The following is an 18,483-nucleotide window of genomic DNA, read 5'->3' as shown; positions in this document are numbered from 1 at the left end:
AGTGCACTCCCCCTCCACCTGAAGCAGGCATCCCCAGCCTTGGGAAGCCCCCACTCCAATCAAATCTCTCCCCTCCTGCCCCCTGCAGATCCAGGCACAGAGGAATAATCTGACTTTTAAAGTGTCTGCTCCTCCCACCTGGCCTGGCTGCCTCATCTCGCATTGTAGAGAGGGAGCCATTGCGTGGCCAGTTCCTGATCTCTGCTGGTCACGTGGGCCAGAGCAGCATGCACTCCGCTCCCACCCCAACCCAGTCCCCCCTAGCGAGGCGCCCGGCAATTATCCCCTCCTACTCCCCCTTCATTTGGCGCACTCCTCACTCCCCCACCCCTGCCAGATGAAAATTGTCCCCACTGGGCTTCTGTCCCAGGGAAACAGGAAATACCAGACATTGCACATGTCTGGTATTTCCTATGTTTTTACCAGATGGAGCCCACAAATACTGGACTGTCTGGGTGAAAACCGGATGCCTTGCAACCCGACTTGAAAATGTAGGTAACAATCCAAAATTTAATAAATTTAAATTGGTATTCTATTGTTTAACATTGTGATTAATCATAATTTGTTCTGAGTTAATTGCATGAATTTTGATCCAAATGTATTAAGGCACTAGTGGATTTTGCAGTATAGTGATGTAAAGCATTCAGATTTTTAGAAGTAGGACATCGGGGTGGGGAACCTCAGGCCAGATGCATCCAGGCTTGCCTGTATCCAGACCCCAAAGCTTAGGGCTCTCCCCCAGTGTTGAGGAGCCTGTGATAGTGCTCCAGCCCTCCTCCTCTCCCTCCCCCTCCCCAGTGGGGCTGGATCATACAAAATTTACTAGCTTGACCTGCCCTTCCGTCCCCTAACCCCCAGGCTCTGCCTCGTGAGCAGAATGTGGAGTGTCTGTCACCTTCTCAGGCTGGGGCCACATCAGTGAAGGCTTGTTTTTGCTTTTCACTTGTGTATAGCCCATGACTGAATTTTTATTTTTTCCTCTGTGGGTCAGAAGCACCCAACCCTAAAAAGGTTCATCAGTTCTGCTTTAAATGTATGGTACTCATGATCATTCTTCAATTTTGAAGGTAGCCTGGGAAACAAGGAGCAGATTACAGCTGGTCCCAGAGTTGTGAATGGTCGAGTTACGACCGTTTGCATTTACGACCAAAGCTCCCATGGAGTGGTCGTAAAGGCGGTCCAAGAGTTATGAATGCAACCCGTGCTTACGAACAGTGCAGTCGTTATGTAACTCAGTGGTGTCTGAGTTACTAACAAATCGAATTGCGACCAAGTATTTGGTGCATAATTCGTTCTTAACTCGTGGAGAGGCTGTAACAGGCACTGAGTTAACACTGAGAAACTGCTGGAATAGTTCTTTTCTGTAAGATTTTTGCCCTGTTTGTGTTTGTGCTTCTGACCAATGAAAGTTTAAACAGATTACCAACAATTACCTATTTTTAAATGTTTTGTTATGATTTAATATATTAACATCTATTCAGAAATTCTACTTTTAATGTTATAAAACTCAACCTTGAGGGCATTACAGGGTACAACATTTATTTTCATAATGCCAATACACTTAAATCTTTTTTTAGAGTGTTATGAGGGCTAATTCTGACTTGTGTATTTCTTTTGTATTAAGTTTTGGTTAAGGTAGCTATGTTCAGCTTTCTCCACTTCACACTAAATTTAAACATATGTGTAAGTTGCATGCAATTTTTTATGCTGCATGGTGCTTTGAAGAGACAAACCCAGCTCATTTCTAATGAAGAAAATGATCTAGTGTCAGAATAGCTTGTCAAGGGGAAACTGTGTACAATAATCAATATTTTAAAACCTAGAATACTCCAGCAGAATTACATTGCATAGTACTTTATTCTTAAAGACATTAAAAGCACATCAGATTGATTTTATTAGTTTGGTCAAAATACAGGCAGTCCCTGGGTTACGTACAAGATAGGGACTGTAGGTTTGTTCTTAAGTTGCAATTGTATGTAAGTCGGAACTGGTACATATTGTAGGGGAAACTCTAGCCAAACATTTCTCCAGAGCTCAGTTTTATTCTCCCACACCTCACTTCCCTCAGTCCTTTATTCTCAAGCTGAGGTGTCTGCTGAGAAAAGCTGCTCCTCGTCTCCCTGGTCTGCTGGGGGGGCACTGAACAGCCTTATCTTTTTCTAGCTTCATGTTTGAGAAGAGTTTTCTTAAACTAAATTTGGTCATTCTCAGTCTGTGAATCCAAGATGAAGGCTATTTTCAATGTCACCAACCTCTAGACCTCCAACCTGGCTTCTTGACAATACTACCAGAGACCCAAGTAAAATCCAAGAGTTTGTGGTCTAAATTTGGAAAAGGGAGTAGTAGTTTCTGGTGACCAATTTGATGCCTTTAGAGGAACCTGATATATAAGAAATGCTTATTTCCCATCATGTACCTGGATAATAATGTAGAAGAAAAATTGCCTGAGATTTTTCAAGAAGTACTCATACATAGGGCTTACTTCAGCAGTGTCCTAGAGAAAAGCCTGTCTCTTCATGCCCAGAAGTCATTGGTAGTCTGCTTGGAATTAGGCTCTAGACTTGCTTTTACATATGGCCCTTCAGCTCCACCATAACTACTAAACCCCATTGTTTTAAGACTATTCAAATTAACTGGCTAATCGAATAGTCGATGCAGTTTGCATTGACTATTTGATTAGTCGATAAGCCTCCGCCTTTGAAGAGTAGCAACAGAGCTGTTGCTATGCTTAAAAGGCGAAAGTGCTGTGGGGAGTATAGGACCAGCAGGGGTCTCTCTTAGTGGGGGAGTCCCCAGCTGACCCTGGGCTCTGCGGTGCTGCTGCTTTGAAATGCCCCCATTCCACTTTTGCTGCCTCCCTCTGCTAGAGGAAGAAAGGAGTGTGTGTGGCGGAGACGGGGTGGGGGGAACTAGAACTAGTCGACTATCTGATAAACATTTGCTTATTGGATGGAGGATTAGTCAACATCCCAAATTAAAAATTTCCTTCAGCTTTTGATGAAGGAAATGGTCTAGTGATTGTGGGCTGTACCTTGTTGGGAGTGGGGAGGAGGGAACAATGTAGATAAATCTATGCAACATTGTGCAAATAAACTGCAAGTTAATTTAAAGTAAGTTGATTAAGATGACCATCCAAAACACTCTTCACTAAGCAAGCTGTCAGTTTTCCAGACACAGCATTTTCTTGGGCTGAGATGAATTTCTATTTCACTTGTAAATCCAATTAGCATTACATTTCTTAGAATGAATATGAGTAGTATGAAGGGTTTAGCTTAAATGGCCTATCTTAAATTTTGTCATTTTATATTCAGATGTGCTAATATTTACTCTAATCAGAGTGCTGCTCATTACTTCATTTTTGAGAACATTTAGAATTTTGTGCACAGGAATTGCACATTGCATTCTATACATTTAGTGAAGGAGAGAAGAGAAGACTGTAAGGAGGCAATCTGAGTGAAGACAACTTTCAGAGAACTTTATTTCATAAACTTAATATTGTTTCACGTACTTTGTAAACGAATGAACTCTGCTATTTAATCTTCCCCTTGTCATCTTATATATATTGTGCTCTTCTCTGTTCATTCCTACTCGGTCGCTATCACGACTGAAAGTGTTCGGGTGGGTGGGTCTCAGCTGGTCACAACTTTGAAGTATAAGGCATGCTGCAGCGGTAAGGGTGTGTCATTAGAACATCTTCCTGACAATTAGAGGAAAGCTCAACTTTTCCTACGGATGCCGGGAATCTGGTAATTAGCGATAGCTCCCCTCTCTGAGATGAATGGCACATCTCTTCCTTGTCTTCCTAACTGTGTGAAAAGTGAGCCAGCAACTAATTTTAATTTTTTGGCTATTGGTGGATTTTTCCTTCACCCTTTACTCCTCCCCCTTTGTTGGAAGGGCTCAGTCTCAGTGATAGAATTTATTTTGTGGTTTCAAGTGTTGAGGCATGAAAGGGTCCTGGCTATTGAAATACTTTGTTCTACAGCTTTCTTCCCTAATAATGCCTGACAGCTTATTGGCAATAATATTAATTGATGGTTGGAGTCCAACTTATTTGTACATGAAACATAGATTCAATAATTATTGATGGCTTATTGTGTAGAAAAAAATCATGACATATCTCTAAAGATCACATGACTGACAACATATGTAGGAATAATAGCAGAGATAATTTGATCACATAATTGCATGTCATTTGAAAAATTGCATTACCAGTTATGCCTTACTGTTGAAACTTGACAGGTTCATCTTAATGGTTGATGCATAGTAAATGTTTTATCTGACCAGCAAAGAAATAGACTCACTGCAATCATGCCTCACTTGCCCTAGAGAGAGAGAGAGAGAGAGACTCACAATGACACCTTTTTTTAGTTGATGAGAGGAAATGGTGATCTAAGATTTTGATTATTCTACCAGTTAACTTTTAGCTTTTGCTATGTAACAATTAAGTCAAAACAACTTAATCCTTCTGCTTTTTTTCCCCTCAGCTTTGTATTCCATCATACTGTTCTCTGTGTTTTTGTGGATCCCTTTTGTTTATTTCTATTACGAGGAGAAGGATGAGGATGATACCAACACATGCTCAGTAAGTTCAGTTATGCTACACCTAGCTTTGTCTCTTCTTAAGGTATGAATTCAGTAGTCAAATAAGAATGAAGTTTAACAGCTGCCCTATTTCAACTGTTCAAAGCAACATTGTTGAACCATTATGTGATCTTAATTTTAAACAAAAACCTACATTGATGTTCTAACATTCGAGTCTAATTTGAATAAACTGATGTTTACTTTTGTTATAAAGAAACTCAGCAGACTGCTTTAGAGTAAGTTTACTTTCAGAGATATGAGTTGCAATATGAATACTTAGCTTAATATTAAGCTATTCATGACATGCCCTCTTTAATGCTCCATTGTAGGAGTCAGTTTTTAGCAGAATCTGGCAGGAGTAGTTTTCTTGATTCCCAACACTCCCTTTACTCAGAGTGTAAATACTATTGTGATGGGGCGCAGTAGCAGAAATCCCCTTGGGATTATTCCCCAGTGTGTTGTTGATGCCACTGACTCCTGTCTTGTTGCTCTCTGCTCTCCACCACCCTCTTCTGATGGCCAGATCATCTGGTCTCCCTCTTCTTGCTCCTTCCTGACAAGGCACAGAGTTGGAGTAAATGCCCTCTGCAGAGCAATACAGCACTGAACCACTTCAGCTCTGAAAGGGTGCAATTCAGAGTCCCAGCACCCAGGAAACCAACCTCCAAAAGGGATTAGAATGCCTAAATCAGTCTGTCTGTGTGTAAAACTGTTATACCACAACTGAAAGCTCAAAGTCAGCACTTTTTATCAGTGAAAGGTATGCACAGTAGTTGCTCCCCCCCAGGTAACTATTTACACTGGGCCTGATAGTAAACATTTTTATTAATTACAAACAGTAGGATTTCAATAGCTGCAAGTGAAAACAAACAGATCAAAGTAAGTCTCTAAATTAAAATGAATAGGGAATGCATAGGTAGTTCTAATTCACTATGAAACTTGTTGCATGCAAATTCTTACCCTAAACAGCTGTTCTTATTTCACATAAAAAGCTTCAAATCAAATTTGATCTTTTACTCTGACTTTGGTCTCCAGCTCTTGAAGGTTCTGTTTAGGGATGATAAATTTTGTTGAATCGACTAGTCGATGGAATTTCCATTGACTAGTTGATGCGTCAATAAGGGGAAAAACTTCAGAGTCACAGTGGGGTTAGCTCTTAGCTCCTAGACTAACCAAACTTTCTCTCCAGGGTGGGAATCCTTTATTTTTACATTTTATGCGCCCCTTCCATGGAAAAATATCAAGTTCAAAATGGATTTCAGTACCAGGTGATACGGTCACACGTCTTTCTAGCACCAACTGCTGCTTGGGATTACAGGATTAACAAGGCTGTTTTCAAGTTGAGTTGATCACCGAGCCATTAGGCTTCAGGAACGTCAGTAATGGCTCTCAATAGCATAACTAAAATTATAAACAACTTCACAGTTCATATTTGTAACTTCACAAACAAGAATGATACATGCACAAATTAGGATATACAGATCCAGCACATTGTAATAGACTATGTACTTCATGTAACCTAAAACATCTGAGTTATGCATATTTATATTCACAAGCAAATTTTTCATAAAGCATGGGGGTGGAGAAGACCATCACAACTGTACCCTATAACAATCTCAGGTTTTTTGGGGGGGAACCCTGTTCTTGACTGGACTCTGAAGTAAAGTACATGAACGCAAAGCCATTGTTATCAGAAAACTAGCAACTACTTCTTAGGAGGGACATTTATCTTTCGTCATGTAACAAGAGTGCCATTAAATGAAAACAAGCAGCAGTGCTGTCCTGAAATTGTAACTTATTCTGTTTACCACGTTAAGAGAATAATTAATTTAATGAAATTGTCAAAATCGAATTCCACATAGTAGCACTACAGAGTTCAGATTAGGGCATGTTACAGATATATGTATGCTTGTATTTGTCACTCTACAAGCAGACTGCAGAAGAAAGTTGTGATTACTTAGTATTGTGCCTTTATCTGTTGACTAACACACCCAAGATGTTCAAGAAAATTAAAAGCCAGAGCAGCTTGCCCAAGCATACATTGTGTGATAGCTTCATTTTAAGAGGTAATAAAAGTATATGAAATACCTATCAACTAGTTAGAGCTAAGGCAGCAGTTGGCATAATTCTAGTTTTTTGTTAAACAGTATCATTTTTATAGAAAACATGTCCCAATAAATAGCCTATTATGTGCTGTATTGGTTAACCTAGAAATAGGCAGATGTTTTTATTATATTCAATATATTAATACTGTTAATTTTGAATGCAGCAGGTTCAAACTGCACTCAAGTACACTTTGGGATTCCTCATGGTTTGCACAGTTCTTCTTATAATTGGGTAAGTTTGTGTATTGAAATGAAGGTAAAGGAAAAAAAAATTGTATTAATGAACAACTGAAGCGGTTAAGTGAAAAATAGATAAAAGAAAAATCCCTGTAACAATTCTTATACCCAGAATCGCTAGAGCAAAACTAGGGTAGGTTATAATAACATCACACCCATAACTGTTTTTTCCTGTTTGGTTTTTTAATTCTTCATGTGCAGCTCTAGAGGAGAGACTTGTAAATCCCTGTGTCTTGGGTATCCCTAACATTAGAATCCATTTTTATACTTGAGGAAAACTATACAGTGTGTCATATTGCTTGCTTTATTTTGATGCATATACATAAGAGGCAGAATTAAAGTTATGCATGCAGCTTTAACTTTGGATTTTTTACTTTTCATGCTTTACTCTTTATATTTGTATGAAATACACTTATTAGTCTGTTATATCTTAATATAAACTTCAGCCCACATAATGCATATCTTAACTTTCTGATTTCTTTAGTCTGTGAAACTAGTTTGTACATTATTGCTTCCTGATTTAGGGCGTTGTACATAAGTTGGCTGAGGGTTTTTTATGCTTTCTGAATGGGGTCTAATAGTTCAGTAGAGGTTTATATTTATGTACATACATACTTGACTTTGAAGGATTTTTTTAGTTTTAGTTTGGAATATATTACTCACTCAAGGGAATAAGATTTTTTTTTTCTTTATAAATAGCGTTCTGCAGAAATTTAAGCATTATTTCATGTCCTGCTTCAGATTTAATTAGGTGTATATCCATACTTGATGAGAAAACATGCCTAGGTATATGAATTAGCTAGTGTTTAAATTAGGGCTGTCAATCAGTTAACTCATATGATTAACTCAAAAATTAATAGTGAATAATTGTACTGTTAATAGAATATAAAAATTGAAATCAAAGTTTGGATGTTTTTTTAAATTTTGAAATGTTTTCTATTGCAGCAGTATTAATTAAATATTTCAATTACTTGCACTGTAGAATTGATAAACAAAAGACATAGTAGCTTTCAATGTACCTCATACAAATATTGTAGTGCTTTATTATGAAAGTTGAGCTTACAAATATAGATTTGGGTACAGAAAATAACCACATTCAAAAATAATGATGTACAACTTTAGAGCTTGCAAGTCTACTCAGTCTTATTTCCTGTTCAGTAAATCGCTCAGACAAAAACTGAGTTATGTGTACAGGAGATAATTCTGTCTGCTTGTTGAAAATGCCACTGAAAGTGAAAACAGGTTTTTACATAGCATTTTTGCAGCTGGAGTCGCAAGGTGTTTGTTCCAGTTGTGCTGAAGATTCGCCTGTCTTTGTGCTTCAAACACCATTCCAGAGGACATGACTGGTTCTGCTTGATGATGATTCAGAGCAGACCATCGTGTGTATATTTTTACCATCTGAGTCAGACGCTACCAGCAGAAGGTTGGTTGGGTGTTGTGTTTTTGTGGTTTGAGTTCTTAGTTTCCACATTGGAGTGTTGCTTTTTTAAGACTTCTTAAAGCATACTCCACACCTTGTCCCCCTCCTATTTTGAAAGGCACATCAGATTCTTAAACCTTGGGTAAAGTGCTGTTGCTGTTTTTAGAAGTCTCAGTGGTAGCTTCTTTGTGTTTTGCCACATCTACAGTAAGTGTTCTTGAAATGAACATGTGCTGGGTCATCACATGACTGCTGCAACATGAAATATATGGCAAAATGCAGATAAAACAGAGCCAGAGACATATAGTTCTCTCCTAACTAGTTCAGGCACAAATCTAATTAATGCATTAATTTTTAATGTCATCAGCATGGAAACATGTTCCCTGCAATGGTGTCAGAAATATAAAGAGGTAATGAATATTTAGCATATATGGCATATAAATACCTTGCCGTGCCGGCTTCAAGGTGACATGCAAATTCTCCATATCCTGGCCACTTTCAGGTGAAATTGAACAGGTGGGCAGCATTGTCTCTCTTAGAAATGCAAACAAAATTGCTTTTCTTAGTTATTGGCTGAACAAGAAGTAGGACTGAGTGGACTTCTATGTGCTAAAGTTTTTACTGGTTTGTTTGAATGCAATTAACAATCTACATCTGTGAAAATGCAATTTAGAGTGCACTGTAGTACTTTTTATAAAGAACACTGAAATATTTCATTTTTACAGTAGAATTATGTAGTGAGTAATCTACACTTTTCTGTGTAATAGGAACTTGTATTTGAAAATGTGGAACTATACAAGATTAATTGAACTTAAATGTTCTTGAATTGTTTAACAGTGAAACTTTTAAAAACTGAATGTTGCAAGTAATTTGAGTTAATCACATGAGTTAATTGGAATTAATCAGTGGCCCTATTCATGATTGCTCCATGCCTGTACCTACTTACTTTACCTGCATGCCTAAATTTTAAAGCCTATTCCTAGATGACAGTTAATGATTTGTTGAGGCATCCCTACAGAATAATATCTCAGTACTCTATAGTATAAAATATAATTTAAGGCTTTACTGTAATGCTTATAGCCAAAAGTTCATTATCATTTTATCAGGTGTAAAGTACTAAAAGGGAATTTAGAATAGTCTGAGTAGAATTTGTATAATTTCTACTCAGCGTATTTTACGTTTCCTTTCAGTGTAATTTTTAAAAATCTTACGTATATAGTTTTAATATTAGTCTCTAAACAAAATGTTTAAGTTGAATTTCAGTAGCTTCTAGAATTGTCAAAGACTACAATTCAATTTTGATCTTCAAACATGAAAGATTTAAACTACTTCTTTATATAAACTTGAAATTAGAACTGATTACAGCAGTGTCAAGTGTACCCTTCAGTTTTCTTCCAAGCTTTGCTTCTCTTGTGCACTTATTACTCCTGTGGGAATTCTGTGCCACTTCACACGTGCAGATTTTATGTTCTCTGCAAATTTATTTGCTTCTCTGTGGAAAAATGACTTCATTGGAGAAATCTCTCTACCCAATCTCTGATCCAGGCACACAGTCCAAGTCAGTGTCTTCACTGCCAAGTTCTCCTCATGCCAAAACTGCAAAGAGGAGTTTATCAGTGCCACATGGAGACCTCAGCCTAAAGAAACGATCTGCCTCATTGGCTCAACATTTGACGCACTGAGCATCTCTGGCACCTCATGTACCATGGCTTTGTCCAGCACCTGCTTTGGCACCAAGCCGAATGGGTCTAAACCACCTGCTTCAAAGTCTGCACTGGCAACTCTTCCACAAACTTTGGCAATGATGGTCACTGCCCACTCACCAGCTGACTATTATAACAGCACTAATCACACCAGTACCACTGATGGCACCATTGCAACTAGCAACACCAACCACCTTCGCACCAATACCATTTATGTGCCATGCTGACCTAACGGTGACCTTGACATCAATTGCTACTCTTCAGCACTGACCTCTCTGAGCTTTGGCATAGCAATATTTGGCAGTCACATTTTTCCAGTGGTGAGGGTGATGGTGTCCAGGATGTATTTTCACCGCACCGTGCTTCTTGTTAGAAACCCATCTCCACAGCCATAGTTGACTCCTAGAGCATATTATTATAGGGAGATGCCACGATGGTATGAACACACAGGGTTGCCACAAACAATGCCACATTCTGACCATTGGACTTACTGGAGCCCAAGGAGGTGTTATAGGAGACCTCACAGCATGCAATCCAGTCTTCAAATAGGTCAGTTCCTATATGTCCCCTTCCCCTGCCACACTGCTTCTCCTGTTCATCAGCTGGAAGCCACAGAGGAACAGCAGATGGAAGTTCTGAAGGACCTGGTCCTGATGTCTCTCGTCCAACTAATTCCTTGTCTTTGCCAGAAGAGGCAGTCCTGCCCCCCACCAACACCATCAACGGCTGACTTTTCATATTTTCAGGAATTGTTTAAGCGGGTGGCAACAGAGCTTAAGATCACCATGGCAGGGTTGTCAAAGACTCAACATAAATTAACTGGCATACTACAAGCATCACCCTCCATCAAGATAGTGCTTCCTTTCAGTGCTGCTATTATGGATCCTTTCAATACAGTATGTCAGACCCTAGCCTTCATGCCACCTACATGCCAGAGGTCAGATAGAAAGTACTACAACCTATGTATAGGCTCTGAATTTCTCTTTACTCATTCTACCCCTGATTTCCTTGTGGTCGAAGCAGTGCACCAGCATGCCAAATATTGCTTCCATTCCATCCCACCGGACTAGGACAGCAAAAGGCTAGACCACTTTGGTCGTAAGGTGTATCCATCTTCCAATTCAGCATCTCTAATTACTCAGACCTTACCACCAAATAAGGCAACACAAATGACTCCAACTTCCAGCTGTGGATAGTGGTCCCTGTAAACTTAAATACTGGTTCTTTGCACAGACGGGCTCCAGCCTGCTCCCCCGAGCAGAAAGAAGCTGTGCTGGCATCCCATAGAGCAGCCTCTGTCCACAGTGAGCCTGGGCCCACTGAAGACAGAGGCTGCTTTGCAGCAATGTCCCCTCTCCCCCTGCCCCTCACTGCTGCCTCTAAGAGGCAGTGGGGGAGGGGGTAGTAAGCGGCTCCACTGATTCAGTCTTATGCCAAGCCACCTTAAAGCTGACTCCCCATGGCACTGGGTCCTCCCCTCCCCCTTGCTGCCTTTAATATCCCTACTAGGGATATCCTGTCTTAAATGTATAGACAGGATGAATCCACTGGCTGCTGAGGGCCACCAGTTGTTAATCCAACATCCTATAACCAACATTAGAGCTGTGTCTTTCTCAACAGTGACGGATTAGTCACCATCTGCCTCCCCTAACTCTTGCCAAGGAAGAATGCAAGTTGGACATAACTGGAAGAATATTGATTTGACTTTCTTGGCATAGGGTACCCAATTACATAACTATATAATATCCCACTACCTTTTGGAATGCCATGAGTCATGGAATGCCATGGGCTTCGTTCCAGAGGAGCAAAAGCAAACTGCAAAAAAAGAGGATCGAATCTTGACCAAGAGCTGCCTGTGATTCTTGTGGCTCAAGTGGTGATTATGGCTGTGGAGTGAGTCTTTTCCAAGATACTTCTAGTTGTGATTTGATGTCAAGCCAGATAATCCTAAGGCAAGATTGAAGATCTTCCGCTTTGAGTGTATTCGGCAATAAAGCCGGCAAGGTCTGGAATTTTAGTCTGACACAGATCTCCTCCGTATATCCCTCTTCTTCTGGCATTAGAGGGAAACACACTCAGCATTAGTAGTCAGGTCAAACCACAGCTGTGATAGTAGCCCATGATAGTAGCAGTCCCGGCTCGCATCAAGTCCCAGATCTACCCCTGCTGCATCGCTGTAGTTTGAATGTAGTAGAAGCCAGGCATGCAGGCAGCCAATTTCCTACTACATTCAAACTGCAGAGAAGCAGAAGGGGTTGATCTGGGACTTGGTGCAAGCTGGGACCGCTTCATTCTAGCTTGTGCTGGCTCCCACACTGTGCCTCTGCCTTTTAAATCTAGTATGAGTTGGGAGGCTCTGCATATATTTAAAAGGCAGAACTGTAGCGCTGCTGTCCCTCTGCCTCTCTTGCTGCCTCCCCACGCCCCCCCGAACTGTGGAGATGGTGCTGGGATGAACTGACTTTTAAGTGGGTCCCCCCCAGCACTGGCTACTGCTCCCTTCTCTGATATAAAGGTGGGGGCAGAAGGAGGAGAGTGGGAAATGCTAGTAGTCAACTAATTGACTACAGTTTAACAACTCTACCCCAAAGTGGTAAGACTTGTGACAGTCATGGAGCAGTTTTTATAGGGTTGCTTGGTTGCTTTTAGATGGTCTGGCTAATCACTAGGAGTGGGGAAAAAACTGTTAGGATTTGCTGTACCAGAGGGGTGGGGCTTTGAGAAAAGGAAAATGCTGGGAGAAGGAAAACTGTTCCCTCTGACATTAATTGTATCTCAAATGTGTATATGAAACGCATTTTGGTGTATATGTAACCCACACACCTAGATTTATAATCAACACTGAACATCCCTTGCCCCCCCACCCCCAAAAAAAATGCCACAATAGCTTTTAGAGCTTTTGGATCACTCCTAAAATTGTATTTACTGGTTTGTCCAATAATATCTGGGATTATTCCAGTTATAAGCAGATTCCTTGTAGTTTAGCCATATTGTTTGAACTTACTTATAGTTAACAGTTTTTAATCTCCTTTTCCTCTGCCCTAGAACAGAAAAGATGAACTTGGAAAGGGTGTATTGATATACTTTTCTCAAATATATCTTCCTTTATGTGCTTATTTTTGTAGTAATGCTATTCCAGGTTATCTGAGTAAACAGTTGCACTACAGCACAATCCATATAATATTAGTATCTAGATAGTTTCACTGAAGGGGTTGAGGTGGAGAGAAATATTTTGCAGCATTTCTTTGTTTTGAAAAATGTCATCCACTCCATATATAATTGTATGATTTATCAAAGTAGCAACTCAAAACTTTCCATATTAAAGTAAAACTCAATTGGTCCAGCATCCAATGCTCCAGCACTCCTGATGGTCCGGCACCATTGGGAACCCGGAAGTGCTCTGGGCTGCCGAACAATTGGAGCTTCTCTGTGCCCAGCTTCCCTGATTCAGCCGCTGCTGAAACTGACCAGCAGGTGAATTGGGGACGCCTGGGGCAAAGCCGGACTATCGGAAGGGGGGGGCTATGAGGGGTCTGGGTGACATCCCCCCACCCCAAGACACCTCATAGCCCCCTCTTCCGATAGTCCAGCATATCTGATAATCCAGCACCCCCTGGGTACTAAAGGCGATGGATTATCGGAAGTTTATTGTACTTCGTTAGGTTTATCTTTTTTAGGTAAGGAGGTGGTCTCAATCTTGGTTGGGCCACGCACATATTGTGTGTTTGCCAACAATGCTGGAGTACAATAATGGAGGTTAGAATTACACAATGCTTGAATTTCTTATGAGATCTCTTGGTGTGAGGAAACATGTTCTTGGGCCATAGAGCCAGCTAAATGATAGAGCATGACACTTTAACTTCAAGAATAAATTGGAAACAGCTGGACTTTTTAAACTAGTTTTTTTCAGACTTGTTGAGTAACTATTGTGCAAATTAGCATTAAATATTCAAATTAGACAGATATATAATGGAGATAGTTTAGCTTAGTTTAGCAGGCATTTTCTACAGCAGTATAAAAAGGGTGTTGCACAGCACTAACATGGAATAGATAACTGAAGTGCTTAAGTCCCACTCTTAACTGTGCAGATGGCCAGTGCTGCTACAGCTGATAACATGTCTTCCATTATTTTCTATGCATGAAGAACCCAGAGCTGTACACTGAAATAAACTACCTGTCTAGAATCTCTATCTTAACTGAAGAGAGGGCTATTAAATACATAACTTACAGGCAGAATATTTGTAACGTTGGAAACTATGCAAAAGTAGAGCTAGTATGAAGGGAATATGAATTGAAATGGAAAATTGCTTGGGAAGAAAATATTCTCTGTGTATATATGCATGTATAATATATAATGTATGAAAATCCCAGCTTGCTGCAGATTTTTCTGTGGGGGTAGATGGAGCTGCCTATGGAATTTCAAAAGCTGTAATGACTATTTAAAAATAAAGTAACTTATTTTCTTGTTACAGTGCCTTTGTTCCATTGGCGATTCCTCAGAAGAGAAATTCCACTGAGTGGGAGAAAGTGAAATTTCTGTTTGAGGAACTTGGAAGCAGTCGTAAGTTCTTTCAAGAAGTTTGTGTTTTGAGCTAGGCATGAAACAGTTAATTATACTTCTCTTACAGAGTTATTTTTACACTAACGTCTCTCTAGACATCCTTGTTACCCATGTAAAGATTCAGTTATTTTCTTTCTCTCTTACAAAGACCTACTAAGAAATTGTTTAAGATCTTAAATTATATTCTGAATATGGTCTTAACATCACACAGAATTATAACCAAGTATTTGAAAACCTTGCACTATTAGGGCCTGGAATTAGTTTTCCTTCTATATTTTGCAGCAGACAGTATCACACTCTTTTGCAGAATAGGGAGGTGATATCAAATTTGCTTGATGGGGGCCAGATATACCTCAAATTCCATAACCCTGGTCTACAATAGGGGATAAGTTCAAATTAAGATAAGCAACTTTAGCTATGTTAATGCATAGCTTAAGTTGAAGTATCTTAACTTGAATTTTGGCGCTGTTCACACTGTGGGAAGTAGGAGAGCACAGTCTCCCTTCAACTTCTCTTACTCGTCCTAGAAGCAGGACTACTGGCATCAAAGGAAGTGCCCTTTTATGCTAATTTTAACTGTCTTCACTAGACTTGCTAATTCAAACCACAGAAGATCAACTGCAGCTGCTTCAATCTTACCTGTAGTGTAGACATGGCCGTAGTGTAGAAGGCTGCTTGAGTTTGCCTCTTCTCCAATGAAGAAGACATTTGAGGGATATTAAGGAGGAGCAGCAGGGATCTGTATAAAGAATAGAATAGTCTATTCTTAGAAGACTATGATGACAATATTAAAAAAAATTGAATGGTGTTGACAATTTCTAAAATCTAATTTAACACAGGTAATAAAGTAGCATAATTGTGATTACTGAAGAGGGGAATTAAACTACTCAATCCTTAATGTTTTAAGGAAAAATTGTATATGAAAACGTGATAGACTACCGTTCAGCACTAAGCAGTAGGCAAAGGGTGCTGAGAAGCATTGAAAATAGAATAATTCTGAGGAATACAAAATGATATTAGAGACACTTTTACTTTTTTTTTAATTCAAAGCTCTTGGTAATGTTACTCGCAAGGTGATGTCAAGAAATGAATAGAGCCATGGCTGTTCAATCACTCTCACTTAAAACTATATTTTACTTAAGTCCCAAGCACTTACATGCATCTACAACTAGTTATTAAAACACCCGCCTCCCCCAAATCCCAGATACCTCCATAAGATCCTGGGTAAATATGCCTTAAGGAGATCACTGCAGATATCCAATGGCTGGCCAGTCATTGGGAGAGGAACTAGAGGTGGTCAAATGTCCATCAAGCACAGATTTCTTCCTTTATATCCAATTTGCCCCACTGCCCTACCATCCCTGCAGAATTCCCTGCTGCTGGCCATTCACCTGGACTCTGGTCCTGTAACATCCCTGCCCACACCATGCATGTTGCCAGATCAGAGAGTCCCGGTTTATGGCATTTTAACCTGTACAGTAATTCCTCACTTAACACGTGCCCATTTAACACGTTTTCACGATAGCATGATTTTTTTTTTAGGGAACATTTTTCAAACATGACCTCATCCCCGCAATAACATGACTTTCCCTGGCAGCTGTGTAAGGCTTCCCCTGCCTCTCTGCAAAGCGCAGAGGTTTGCCACTCACAACGCCATTCCCCCGTGATCCCCTCCGGCCGAATGCAAGGCATCTGGCCAGAGGGGATCACCAGGGAACTGTGCGGTGAGTGACAAACCTCTTCTGCTTTGTAAGGAGGCAGGGGAAGCCCCAGGCAGCTGCCGGTGACTGGCCAGCTGGGGAAACCCAGCCTCCAGCTGCAAGCCCCTTCGCCTGTCCTTCCCTTCCCTTCTCCAGAACCAAACACCTCCCCTCCCTGTTATAACCCAGTCCCCTTTCTCCCCCAACCTTATGTCCCAGTCCCAGCTGCTAACCAGTGCAGGCTGGAGCTGCCAGTGCACATGTGCTTGAAATGCAACCCCTACCTTTTCCATTATTGTCAATGGGAAAATTGACCCCGCATAACACACTTTCACTTAGCACGATCTTTTTCTGAAACGTATCTACTGTGTTAAATGAGGAATTACTGTATTAGCATTTTTAAACGTCTAGGCTTGGGAATTTGGTATACAACCTATTAAGTCAAACTTTTAAGGCTTAGCATCCTCACTAGTAACTATTCTGTAGTCATCGTATTAATACAAGCCAGAATAGATTCCAGCTTGTTCTTATAATTATATTTGCTGTGTGGGGCGAATAGGAATAAGAACTTAGATTAGTCAAGCAGTTTTGTTAGACTAAATCAAAGAAAATTTGATGCTTAGCCAATAAAGAATAGTGTTGGTTCTTAGTATGTTCCCATTGGATGAAGGCGACTGTATATCATCAGTAAGAAGGTGTTGTTTTTACAGTCTCTGTGCTTTTAAACTGTTGGTCTTGCATCATAGAAATCGCCAAACCTTCAATGGAATTTCAACTCTTGTAATAGAATTTTTCTGTTAAGTTACAGATGATTGCTTTCTGTCAAAACACAGAATTAGAAAACCTAGAATGATAGCTTGCAAACCAAAGAACATGGAGTTGTGAAAGTGCTACTAGCAGTTGTGAAGTGATTTTTTTTAAAGGATTTGCATTTACACTGAAATGAAATGCATCAATCATCATTCTAATATGCTAGTTTTCAGATTTGAGTGGTGGAGAATTACAAATAAACAAATTGCATTTCTTGCAGAAGGGATCCATAAAAATGGCCAAAAAAACACCTTTGGGTGTGTACATTTTATATTTAGGGTGTTTTTATACTGGGAAAATTATCTGTTGCTGACAACAAATGAATCTGAACAAGTATTGAATGTTTAAGTGTGTAGCTGTTACTACTGTAGTATCATAAAAATAAACTTTTAAAATCTAAAATAGAATACTTAAAATTATATCCAACTTTGATATTCCAGAAAAATAACTGAAGTGGTTATAATGCTGCTGGCTGACTTGACACTGAATCCTACCCTCAGAAAAATAATTTTATATGAAAGTGAATTATTTGTTTAGGAAAATGTGGCATATTTTCTTTGTTCTATACAAGGCCCTGTTAAATCAGTTTTGTAATGCACTGTGGGGAAGTAGAACTGGTGAACAGCCCTTTCTTGGTGCCCAAGAGTTCTGGCAGCCCTCATCCACAGACAAGCTTGGTGAGGAAGTGATTTCCCATTGCTTGACTCCTATGCTAGTACTTCAGCTTTGAGACTTATTTCTTAGCTTAGTCTGTGCATCTCAACAGAGGATCAGTGTGAGCATATGTGAGGGAGATTCCTCTGAATACCTCAGAGATCACCCTAGGGAGGGAGAGTTCTAGAGCTAGATGAAGGGAAGATAAAGCTTGGTTTCCTTACCAGATACAGAGTGACAGCAGTTCCAATAAAATGGAGAGGCTTGATTACTGTATTGCCTTTTTAAATAAGGTGCATTTCTTTTATAAAGTGAGATTAAATATGCAGTGACAATCAGTGGGCCAACTGTTAATGAGGTTGGGCAATATGTACTTGGAATCCAAGGGCTTAGATGGGGCTGGATAAAGGCTACATTGAAAGGGACTGGCAGGCAGTCATGTGGCTTTGGCAAGGTATTGTCTCTCAAGAATCCACTTATGTTCTCATATTCTGTGGGATTTTACAGTAAATATAGGTATTGTTTATATGCATATATTGCCACCTTTAAATAACTTGCTCTGACATTTATGTATTAAGGCAGTCTACGTTAAAAGATTTAATTAATGGAAATAATTGAGTTGAAAAGTGTCATAATAACGTTGTAAGAACAGAGCTATAATCCAAATTCTTGCGTGTCGCATTAATCTTTCACTAACCTTGCACTA

At 39.8% G+C, this 18,483-nt stretch overlaps 1 protein-coding gene across 1 annotated transcript in view; it reads left to right on the top strand.

The window, feature by feature from the left end:
- Positions 1–18,483, top strand: part of LMBRD1 (LMBR1 domain containing 1) — a 168,160-nt gene that overhangs the window by 20,479 nt on the left and 129,198 nt on the right. Inside the window, exons 4-6 of the mRNA XM_006127231.4 lie at positions 4,488–4,585; positions 6,854–6,921; positions 14,525–14,613. Of these exons, the coding sequence (XP_006127293.1) occupies positions 4,488–4,585; positions 6,854–6,921; positions 14,525–14,613 (255 nt within the window). The remainder of the gene's footprint in view (positions 1–4,487; positions 4,586–6,853; positions 6,922–14,524; positions 14,614–18,483) is intronic.

The sequence above is a fragment of the Pelodiscus sinensis genome, chromosome 3, assembly GCF_049634645.1.
Source record: "Pelodiscus sinensis isolate JC-2024 chromosome 3, ASM4963464v1, whole genome shotgun sequence".
NCBI lineage: Eukaryota > Metazoa > Chordata > Testudines > Trionychidae > Pelodiscus > Pelodiscus sinensis.
This window is presented reverse-complemented; position numbering and strand designations above follow the sequence as displayed.